A 12463-nucleotide genomic window follows, 5' to 3' on the forward strand; every position below is an offset into this window, starting at 1 on the left:
CACGGATCTCTAAAACAGTCAAGTCCTATACCCATTTGATAAGCCAAATTTAATGGTGATCTTTTGATATCCTCCATACATAAATGGCAGAAAGTCCACTAGGATCATTACTCATATATGCATATATTATTTAAAGTATAAGTTTTGTTTAAAACAATTGCGCACCATCTAATTTCATTTTACGAGAATGGTCAGTCAGGTGGCTCTTGTAGCCGCTTATCAATGAACAATTTTTGGAAGTCTCCTCCAATACCATTAATTGAGGTTTGTGCCTAGACTGCTGGACGACCACCTCTTCCCAACAAAACGCGGCCTGTTTTTAAGAGAGAAAACAAAATATACATTGTGGTTTTCATGGAAGAAGAAAGAGATTGATGGGGATCCCAAAAGCTGAAAAAAAGAGGAGGAGGAGCAGAACGGAGATGGAGGTGGAGATGATCTCCACTGAAACCATCCCTCCCTCTTCTCCAACTCCCACCCACCACCCCCTCTCTTTCCTTGATCAAATGGCCCCCCCAATTTACAGCACCCTCATCCTCTACTTCCCCCCTCCCCCACCTCACTGCAATCCCATCCCCACCCTCAAATCTTCTCTCTCTAAAGCTCTCTCCCTCTTCTACCCCCTCTCGGGCCGCCTCTGCCACCCCCTCTCTCCGGATATCCACATCGACTGCACTCCGCCGTGCGGCTTAACCTTTGTCGAAGCTCAAACTCCTAATCTCTTCTCGGACGTTATAGCGGAATCCCCCCTCGAAGACCTTGTCTCTCTCCTCCCATGCCATCCTTTCTCTGTACGCTCCGATTCTGTTGCTTGCGTACAGGCCACCCACTTCGGTTGTGGAGCCATTGCCCTAGCTGTCTGCGCCGCTCATAGGGTTGTCGATGCTGCCTCCCTCGCTTCTTTCATCTTGACATGGTCCCGCATTAGCCGAGGAGACCTTCCTTCCTCCTCCCCCACATTCGACTCCCACGCCATCTTCCCACCCCAAGACATGACATGCCTTGACAGTGATTGCACTCCAAAACAGAACCCGGCCGAGCCGCTGGTGACCCATGTCTTCGTCTTCGAGCCCCAAACCATCAAATCACTCAAGGCTTCATGCATGGTTCTAGGAATCGTCCCGACAACGGTCGAGGCGGTCTCCATTCTCATATGGCGGTCCATCTCAAAGGATGGCCAACCCTCTGGATTGGCGCACGTCATAAACATACGTCAGGCTCTCGAGCCCCCGCTCCCCGAAGGCTCATTCGGGAATGTTGTCTTAGGAACATTCGCAGAGGATCGTAGTGGCAGTGGTGGGAACGAGGAGATGGTGAGGGCAGCAATACGCAGTGTGGACAAAGAGTATGTGAAGAAGGTGAGGGGGAGGCCGATGGGTCTGGTGGAGAGTATGGCGAGGATGATGGAGCTGTGGAGGGACGAGGGGACAGCATTCGTCGGGCTCACGAGCTGGTACCGGTTTCCAATTTACGGGAATGACTTGGGGTGGGGGCGACCGGTGTGGGCGAGCCCAGGTGGGGCTTGCATGCCGGGGGTGGTGAAGCTGATGCCAACCAGGGACACTGGCGGGGTGGAGATGTGGGTCACTCTGCCGCGACAAGACATGGACCTGTTCGAGAGGTGCCCTCAGATCTCCGCCTACTGCTCGAGGCGATTTTGAGATTTTTATCAAAAATTTATGTGAAATTGGTTTTTTCCATCTTTGAAATATGGAATATTTAGCTTGAAAGCTATTTGTACATTTAGCATATTGAGTTTTTAGTCTTATATTTTTAAAAATTTTGTTTATGTATATTTATGACTTTTTTATTTTTTTTACAGGATTATATATTACGATTTACTATTTGGTACAACGAGGTCACAATTATTTTTAGACATTTGATATAAAATCTAATAGATTGAATTGTCACAACATTCGAGAAAATTTATTTTAGGCGTTATGCTCAATGAATTACACATCTTTAACCACCCAATTTCAATATTTTAACGATCTAATGATTGTAACTTCTTTATATAAAAATAAATATTCTTATTGTATATATCTGTGTTCTTTACCGTGCTTGTAACTAGCAGTGATAGGCGAACAAGTTTCTCAACCAATGGGTTGTGTTTTTAGGAATATCCTTTTGAGGGATCACATTAAGGTTCCCTATGATTATTAAATTATCTCCTAAATAGTATATATTTTATTATATATAAATGTATATAATAGGTAGTTATTTTTTATATAAGGGGTCAAGATCATTATTGGTGGTTAGATGTAAAATCAGGTGTTTGGAGATATGTAATTGACTGGGCACAAAGCATAAATTAAATTTTTTAAAATAATATTATAACACACTTTGCTCCTGAATTTCATATCCAATAGCTATAGAGCATCTATTTGATCGATGATCAAATCTAGTGCTCTAAGAATTGTTTTTTCTTTTTAAAATGATTACAAGATGAATTAAAAAGATCCACTAGCTGAGTGATTTGAATTTTTGAGGATGGTTTTTTTAGGGGAATACATTTTTCTACGAATACATGAGTCAAATTTTTTTTTATGTTATTTTGTTAAATCAATGTTCTTTATTAATCTTAATTTTATAGGCTTATCAAAACAAAATTCAAAGACTTCAAGAAACCAATGTTTAAAAATTGACGACATTAAAACACGGATGGATTTTTTTTAAGATGTTTATTTGATAAAGGATAAAAGAAAAAAGTTTATAAAAGGTTGCAACCTTAAAATGTAGAATTAAAGATGCACCTCAAAAATCCTTTACAAAATGTTGTCTTAATGTTGAAACTACAGGTGCTATCTAGGCTTCTATGGGGCTTCCAAAACTTGAGGTTTGGAACGAAAAATGGAGTTGCCTCGTCTACCTCTCCGGCTACCGACTCAGCCTTTGCACCCTCTAATTGATCATCTTGACATCGAGATATATGGATATAAAAAAATTAAATAAATTTGAGTCCTAAAATAAAGCATCTTACAACACATATCTAGATCGTCTATTTTCAAGATTTTCATATGTTTATAGATATACTTGATTTTAACTATTTTTTAAGTTTAAAATTTTATAATTAGATATGAAAATAGATTTTTAGACAATCCTAAGAATGTTTTACACCAAAATTACATAAAATTTGGAGGTGCGCCTTAATTGGACTGTTTAAGGTTGGAACCACCCCCATGATGGTGCAAATAGGCCATCCTCGCCAAACAAGCCTCAAAATGTACGGGCCGATGTGGGCTGGGTTTGGGCACAGTTACATTTCCTAGCCTGAGGGAAGTGGTCCGCCTAGGTCCGGCCCCACCGGCTTACAGCCCAAGCGGCAAATAATGTTTAAATTAAGCCACCAGTCATTGTCTACCAACCCATTTTTCTCTTATTTTTTATTTTTAAGTCCCTCATAATGCAATCATAATCAGAAGTTCGAGCTTGTTTTGCCTTTGGACTATTTTCTTTGTGCGAATAGTACAAACAAGGGGAGTATATGCCCGTGAATATAGTAGGGATATTTACCCTAATATGAAATTAGTGGTATTTAAGATATTTTCTGCATACTTTATTTTATGCTTGTATTTTAATTTTTTCAAAATATCTTTAGTTAGAAACTATTAGTTCCTAACTGCTTACTAGACTCACTTTCATTTGTTATAACGATCACTTTGATATCTTACAATGGGTGGTTCAGTACTGTAAGTTCTAAACCACTATGATTCATTAAAATGAGCAGGTTGGGACTAACTCATAGTTTTGAATCAGTTTTATTCCTTGCAATGAGCGGTTCAAAACTAGTTTAATTCCTTACAATAGTTTTGGACCGTATTGATTCCTTACCTTGAGTGATTCAAAAGTAATTTTCAGCCCAAGGTATTTGGAAAGAAAGGGGAAAATATGGGAGACATTTTCTAAATACTGCTAATTATAAACTATCATACGGTTTTAGAATTAACAGCTCATGCTAACATATATGCTTATGAGACTGGTTGCAAATTAGCCCAGTTCGTAGCTTCAACCTTTGGGCCTTTGGATGGTAGAGATTTGCCTTATATTTTTATATTTTGTTTATAAATATTTTGCATGAAATCTACGGTCCCCCACGTCAAAACAAGGAGCAACCAATAAAAAATTATTAAAATTCCTTTGAAATTCTATAAGCAGTAGGGAAACTTAGTAGATATATCAGTTGGGCCTATAGAAAATTAATCGCTCGAGTATTACAATATTTAGAAGAAATTATCAAATACGGCATACACTATTTAAGTTATCCTTAAGTATTGGCAGGATAGGTATGCGGATTGGAATATGGAAAGCCAAAAATCATTATTAAAATCGGGTGGAATACTTCCATAAGTAAGTGGAGCAGTATCATGGGGGTCAACTAAACAAACACGCATTTGGTACTCAACAATTAAGTGAAATCTATAGCTTTAAATTCTTCTTGTGAAGAAGCAAAATGGGCAAAGAATTTTTTTGTACAACATACCAATATGGCTAAAATCGGTGCAAGGAATCACATTTCATTATGACAATCATACTACGATTGCAAGAGCATGTAATGATGCATAAAATGGAAAAGCTAGCATATCTATAAGAACATTATTTGAAGATGGACTAGTAAATACGGAACATGTGAGTTCAAGAGTAAAATTTGGTCAATCATTTAACAAAAAGCCTAGCAAAGGAACGTGTTGGTAAGATGTCAGAGAGAATGGGGCTCAAGTCCATAATGTAATCATCTTTTATGGGAACGCACTCTAATATTTTGTTAACTCAAAATTCTGGGTTCAATATGCATATAACTAATTGATAATATAGTTAATTAGTCACTAGTAATAAATATTGTTTTTAAATAAATACATGTAGCAGATAAGACTAGCGATGACCTTAGGAAGGATGAATTAAGTTGTTAATAAAATCTATGACTATTTAAAGATCATGGTGTTTTTATAAATTTGGGATACAAGTACAAGGTCCAAAATAAATTCGTAAAAACATTTGATATATAAATTATTTGTCTATTATACTACAAGTCTATTGGATAAGCTCATTTGTTCAAAGCTATGTGCTATTGTCGAACTTCATGGGTTTTGTCACATATTCATTAGTGAAGGATTAAATTGAAAAAGACCTTAATACTATGCAAATGATATATTGTTGTCTCAATTTTCTATAATATTTTGAAAAAGTGGAGGAAATGTTTGTTTTTTAGTTTGTCGAAAATGATCTTATAGGATCCTCCCCCACCCATGTGTGTAGGACCCCAAAGGATCATCATTAAATTTGGTACGGATTTTTAAAAAAGTCAAGTCTCACACCCATGTGATAATTTTTTTAGAGATATGTACCAAATTTAATGGTGACCCTTTGGGGTCCTACACACATGGGTAGGGGAGAGTCTTATAGAATCATTACTCTTTAAAATAATATGACTTCGAACTATAATTTTCTGAAAGGTCTAATTGGGTCCTACACACATGGGTAGGGGAGGTCCTATAGAATCATTACTCTTTAAAATAATATGACTTCGAACTATAATTTTCTAAAAGGTCTAATTGTTAGGTGAGTGTGGCCATTAAAGGCCTTATGAATGCTTGTAATAAAATATTTTGATATAATGGAACATGAACTCAGTGGGAGTGTGGTCCCTCGGGGACTATACTAAGCAAATAACGTTGGCTGATACCAGACTGAGCTTGATGAGTTCAGCCAATCAGTTGGGAAAAACCTATGCTACCTGGGCATAGAAAACTATCTGGTAAGGGTTCTAATATGTCATCCCTTGATAAAGTCAAAGTATGCCCAGATGAGTGAGCTGAGGGACTGTGCAACCCTTATATGTGATGGTGACCTTCAGAGATGGGGGCCAAAACCTCATCCATATACCATCACATGACATACATAATGATAACTGTTTTAGGAACGTGAACTACCTTTCAGGGTGAAGTTTATATATGTGCGAGAGATACCCCTATGCATCATAGGAGTTGTGATCGCATCATGTCTAAGTGATCTTGGAACGTTTCTAGGGGAGAACCTGTAATCCACAAACTGAAATTACGACCCCTTGGCTCATCGGCCAGACTTTAGTGACCCAATAATGAGCCCTTCCATGGACTGTGGGCCATGTGAAATACTTGGTCGCTTTAATAAAGCAAGTGTGATATGTAGTCCACAGTTAAAAGTGGAGTGCCCCATGTTTATTGATTCATTAAATGGGAAAAGGATCCATATGATCTAGGAATTGAAAGTATGGCCCACAGTATGAGATTTATGAAAGTATGAGAAGGCTTGTGCATTATTTTGGAATGCACAAGGGAAAATATCTCCATAGATCCCATTTTCAACTTTCATTTCTCCATTGACCTTAGGTTGCAAAACCTATCTTACTACATAGAAGTTTACACTATTATATCTCCTATCCCTCTGATCATATTTTATTAATTTTTTTGACCCAAACAGACTTAAAAAAGACTTGGTTTCTGAACCCCTCTCTCTCTCGCTTAACGTGATTCCTTTCTCTCTCCCCCATCAACCTCCCAAACGCCCTCTCTCTCTCTCTCTATCTCCCCTCCTCACCTGCTCGCCGGAAACCATTTTTGGCTAGCCACCGTTTTGGTCAAAATCTTGACAGGGATTTGCAAGGAGAACCCACAAATTTCAATCTTTTTGGCCGCCCATCATTTGGCCGAAATCTTGACTGGGATTTGCAAGGAGAACCCACAAATTTCAATTTTTTTTGTTGGCCACCATTTTGGCCAGAATCTTGACCAAGATTTGCAGGGAGAACCCATAAATTTCTGGTTTAGGGTTTCATAAATTGAATCTTTTTGGCCGGCCGCCATTTTGGCATCTCGATAGGGATTTGTAGGGAGAACCCAAAAATTTTCGGTTTAGGGTTTCACAGACTGAATCTTTTTGGCCAGCACCATTTTGGCCGAAATCTTGACTGGATTTGCAAGGAGAATCCCAAGCCCTTGGCGATCTCGGCGACCTCACCCTGCCTCCTCAGCCCTGGCAAAGCGTTCCCCCTCTCAATCCCCTGACTATCTTCAAGCTAGAGTCGGAGTCTTCGAGTATTCGCTTCTGAAGGGCCAATGCAGAGGTGTAACAGCTCATAGCTTCGTCATAGCGAGAGAGGGCAAAGTGCATGTCACCAAAGCAGATGAGGCCCTAAAATGAGGCATGGGCTTAGCTCTAGGTCAATTCCTAATTCAAGAAGAGGATTGGAGGAGGAAGAGAGGAAGTGGTTCACAACTTGAATTGCTTCTTCATAGTTCTCATGCTCCATCAATTGTTATTGTTGTGATGTTGCTTTTCTTCTTATGGCTGCCTGGGATTGACAGTACTTATCATCACTCACTATCTCCTCCTCCATTATCATGCCTAATGTTAATCTTCTTAGAAGGAGAGCAGCTGCAAGATGGTGATGAAGTTGAATGCTTGAGATTTATTTCACAGCAGTCATTGATATAAAAAAACAGCCAAAACACAAGGTTTCTGATGAGTTCCTGGACAATCTAGAGAGAGAAACACATGAGGTAAGAGTTTGAAACATGTGAGGAGAGAGAGAGTTAAAAAAAAGGTGTCTTTTCCAATTTGTTTGGGTTAAAAGTTGGGATACAAGTAGATAAAGTTATTTAGGTGGCTAGTAGATAGGTTTTGAATTTTTGGGTTCAAGAAGAAATGCAAGTTGAAAATGGGATCCATAGGGATATTTTTCTATATTTTATTTGGAATTATTTTATTTAATTTCTATTGATGAGAAAATGGATTAGGAAAGGGGGATAAGAGTTCTAGCTCCTTCCATAATGTTGATAGCCCATCTATAGTATGAAGGGCTCCAATCTCTCACCCCACAAGTCACCCAATATCAATAGTTCATGTTCCATCTCACAAAAAAAGGCAAGCCATGGAAAGCCCTAGGAAACCCTAATCTTATTCTTACCCTATAATAGAAGACATCTACCCATGAAATCTCTACACCAAAAATCTATCATCTCTCTTTAAATATTTCTCTCTTGGTAGCAATAGGGGGCATGCCCCAACCCTATAGTTCTCTCTCTCTCTCTCTCTCTCTCTCTCTCTCTAGCCTATCCTAAGGGGCATGCCCCACCTCTTGAGTTATATCTCTCTATCTCATCTTGTTTTAAACCTAAGGGTTGGGTAGTATTAACAAGATGATACCCTAGACTAGGTCTTGAGGGTTTGAACCTAAAATCTAAAGTCTTGTGATCAAGAGGAGTTCATAGTTCCATTAAAGGGCTAGGCCTAAATTTGTTTTCTCGGTTGAGATTGAAGGTTGATCATTGATCCCGTGTTATTGGATGGTAGTGACTCGGCGTGGGGTATAATAAGCCCGGTTGGGGTAATCTCTAACATATCTTTTGTTTCTTGCATATTTAATTATACTATCTTTATATTCCCAAGCATATGAAGTAATTATTATTTTCTTTGTTTAAAAAAAATTTATTTAATGACATCAAGGTTTTAAGATCTTGGTTTTATTTTTCTTTGAAACATGGGTTATTGTAATAAGACTACTTGTAAGTGATCTTTGCCAAAATAAAAGGGGTGAAAAATAAGAAAATAAAAATATACATACCCCGACAAGATTACATTGGTATTTCTTTCATTGGTATCATAGTATAGTTACTTGTTGTCATTAAGAATCTTTGATCTTTATGAAATCTAGATTTTGCTTGGGAATAAAAGATATGGCTACCCGTACCTTCATTTCAGAGATCTTAAAAATTAAAAGGTTTGATGGGACTAATTACGCATCTTGAAAAAGAAAGATTGGATATGTCATTTATGAGGAGCACTTGCATGAGATGCTCTATGAGCGTCGTCCTCATCGTCCAAGTGACAACTCATCTTAAGCAATAAAAAATGAGAATGCCACTTAGATGAGAAGGAACTTGAGACATAAGTACATTCTTTTGTGCGTCATGAATAACTCATATGCTTCCAAGTATTAGTCAATTTATACTACAAGTGGAGTCTATGAAAGGCTTGAGAGAAAGTATGTGGATCCTCTCTCATGAAACAAGTCATGACTATAAAAGAGTATAATGAGTTAGAGACGGCAGAGGGAACTAAATTCTCGGATCATATGCACAGCTGTTGTGCACTAGTCCGAGAGATGGAAGACACCAGCATGATACCTAGTAAGCCAATGCAAGTAATTCATCTTATGCATTCACTTCCTAACTCATGGGAAACTTTTGTATCCTCTCTTTCGGTTAGAAGGAAGGCATCAAAGTTGGAGGAGTTCATCACGACAATCAAAGGAGAAGAAGAAATGAGGAACTCAAAGCATGCACTGACATCAACCCTAAGGGAGGCTGTACATAAGGTAAAATTTCCACCCTGCTTTAAACTTAAGAAAAAAAAATGGTAGAAATAATTTTGGAAAGATATACGACTGCAAAAGGAGAGATTTTGGAAATAAAGGAGGAAAGAGATATTATGACTTGCTTTTTTGCAAGAAAATGGGCCACAGCAAAGTATTGTCGATCCAACAAATTTAGTGGGACTAATAAGGAACTTGCTTATGTGATCTTTGAGACATTGCTAGCCGATCTCAATAGAGCTTTGTGGTGTCTTGACACAGAAGCTACGGCTCATCTCACAAACACCAAAAAAGCTTTCCGCTCTTTTACTCCCATGGGGCTGGGAGACCAATATATCCACGGGAGGAAACCGGAAGACCAATGTGCTTGGAGTCGAGGATTTTGTACATAAATTGAAGAGTGGGAGCGTCTTAATCTTATAGCAAGTACTTTATGTTCCCGCTATGAGGAAGTGTTTGGTTTCGGTTCCCAAGATGTCTTGAGCGAGATTTGTGACCACTTTCGTTGGAGATAAGGTGGTAGTCAAGAAGGGAAATAATGTTGTCATGACTAGACATCTTGTAGATGATTTATTTACTATTGAAATGAAATAGAACATTGTCTATGTCTCGTCCCTTAATGGTTTGGATGCTACCCTATAACATATGAGGTTATGACATATTAATTACAAAAGAATGGAAAGATTGAAAAATGACAGTATTCTTCACAATTACAAAGGTGATTTATTGAAAGTGTGTGAGTCATGTGTGTAAGGAAAACTAACAAGAAAAAATACCACCGGGGCAAAAAGAGCTACTAACGTTTTAGAAATCATTCATAGTGACATATGTGGTCATATGAATGTGGCTACCAAAAGCCGCAAAAGATATTTCATCACTTTTATAAATGACCACTCGCGATATGCCCATGTTTATATTATTCACACAAAATCCGAAGCCCTTGAAAAGTTCAAAGAATATAAAGCCGAGGTAGAAAATCAAACTAACTTGAAAATCAAAGTCTTTACAACTGATAGAGGAGGAGAATATTCATCTGACCTTTTCAAAGAATTTTGTATTGAAAACGAAATTATCCATCAGTACACCATGCCCAATACTCCCGAACAAAACGGTGTTACCGAGAGACGAAATAAGACCTTGGTTGAAATGGTAAGGAGTATGATGGGGCACTTTCCCTAGATTTTTTGGGAGAAACCGTGTTGACGGAATGTTATAGCCTTAATTGGACTCTCACAAAAAGCCGTTACACTTACTCCTCACGAAATATTCACCGATCATGCTCCCTCCCTTGACCATCTAAAAGTTTGGTGTTGCTCAGCCCATGTCCTAATCTAGCACTAAAAGATGACCAAACTTCAACCCAAAATTGTAAAAACCATTTTCATTGGCTACCCAGACCATAGTAACGGTTATCGATTCGACAACTTTGAAACCGGGGCGGTTATTAAAAGCCACAATGCTCACTTCTTCGAGGAAGAATTCCTTGAAGTAAGATTGAGTCATAAACAAGCCAATTTTTTTGAGGAAGCAATAAATAAGGATGTGCTTCGAGAACCCCAACGTGAAACTTCTAATAGACTTGAGCTTGAACCTGAACTCAAAAATTGAAATGCAGTGCAAAATGAACTCAAACCCGAACCAAGACGGAGCAACCGAATTAGTAGACCACCTCTATACTTAGAACACTTTATCTACCTCAAGGAACACTATGATAAAGTTGTGGAAGATCTAGATTCTGAACCTAAAACTTACCATGAAGCCTTGTCTTGTCTTGAAAAAGAATATTGGGTAGAAGTCATGAAAGAGGAATTTGCTTCTATTAACCAAAACTATGTTTGGGAATTAGTGACACTACCTCAGAAACGTAAGGCTATAGGTTGTAAGTGAGATTTTAAGAAAAAGCTAAACTCGGAAGGGAAGATAAAAAAATACAAAGCTAGGCTATTTGCAAAGGGATTTACTCAAAAAGAAATGATAGATTATGATGAGACGTTTTCCCTTGTTACCAAATTCACATCTATCCGAATCTTTATAGTCATAACAGCCCATTTTGATTTTGAGATTCATCAAATGGATGTCAAAATAGCCTTCGTAAATTGAGATTTAGAAGAAGAAATCTACATGTGTCAACTCGAGGGATTTTAGGAAAAATGAAAGGGAAACCTAGTGTGTAAGCTTAACACATCTCTCTATGGCCTAAAACAAATATCACGTAAGTAGTACATAAAATTTCAAGAGACCTTTGCCTTTGGGGGTTCTCTATTAATAATGATGACTATTGTATCTATCAACATATCAGTGGGAGTGATGTGGTTTTTATTTCCATATATGTGGATGATATGTTAATTGTTAGTGACTTGATTACCTTAATAGTAGACTTGCATAACACTTCGATATGAAGGATCTTGGAAAATCTTCATATGTGTTGAACATCAAGATAATAAGAAATAGAAAAGAGAAAACTATCCAACTTTCCCATACAACCTACTACAAGAGGATACTGGAAAAGTCCTCATGTCTACCCCAATAGATAAAAAGACGAAGCTTAATAATAAGATGTGTCATACTAAAGATATTGATATAAGAGCTATATAGAGAGTACATTATAAGAGTGCAGTTGGGTCCCTTATGTACGCCATGACAAGAACAAGGCCGAACTTATCTTTCGTCTTGAACTTAGTTAGCCGATTCCAAAGCAATCTTGGAGAGGAGCATTGGAGGGCGATTAAGAAAATCCTCACATACTTAAAAGAGATCATGAACTATGCGCTTACTTACAAAGAACGAACTGAAATAGCTATTGAGGGATATTCAGATGCAAGCTGTCTCGCGGATCTAGATGATGCGAAATCTACATCTGGATATGTGTTTATGCTTGGAGGGGATACAGTTTTTTAGAAATCAAAGAAACAAGATGTAATATCTCTGTCCACCATGGAAGCAGAATACGTGGCATGTTGTTTGGCCGCCAAGGAGGTCGTGTAGATTAAAAAGTTTCTTAATCAATTCAACTTTACCCTATATGTTGTGAGGCAATAAGGATTTTTTGCGACAACACGACGGCAATTTACGTATCCAATGAGCTACGTTTTCATAAGAAATCCAAACACATAA

At 38.0% G+C, this 12463-nt stretch overlaps 1 protein-coding gene across 1 annotated transcript; it reads left to right on the plus strand.

Moving 5' to 3' along the window:
• Positions 1 to 234: 234 nt before the first annotated feature.
• LOC18429918 (limonoid 21-O-acetyltransferse) lies at positions 235 to 1780 on the plus strand. The gene has a single exon (XM_020664694.2). It carries the CDS (start codon positions 375 to 377, stop codon positions 1659 to 1661), a length of 1287 nt encoding a protein of 428 aa, XP_020520353.2. The 5' UTR covers positions 235 to 374; the 3' UTR covers positions 1662 to 1780.
• Positions 1781 to 12463: the final 10683 nt, after the last annotated feature.

Source organism: Amborella trichopoda, chromosome 6, assembly GCF_054954075.1.
Source record: "Amborella trichopoda isolate Santa Cruz 75 chromosome 6, AtrichopodaSantaCruz75HAP2 v2.0, whole genome shotgun sequence".
NCBI classification, from domain to species: Eukaryota; Viridiplantae; Streptophyta; class Magnoliopsida; order Amborellales; family Amborellaceae; genus Amborella; species Amborella trichopoda.

Excerpts from the sequence above, each read along its gene's own strand:
- LOC18429918 (XM_020664694.2), top strand. The coding sequence starts at position 375 with ATGGGGATCCCAAAAGCTGAAAAAAAGAGGAGGAGGAGCAGAACGGAG.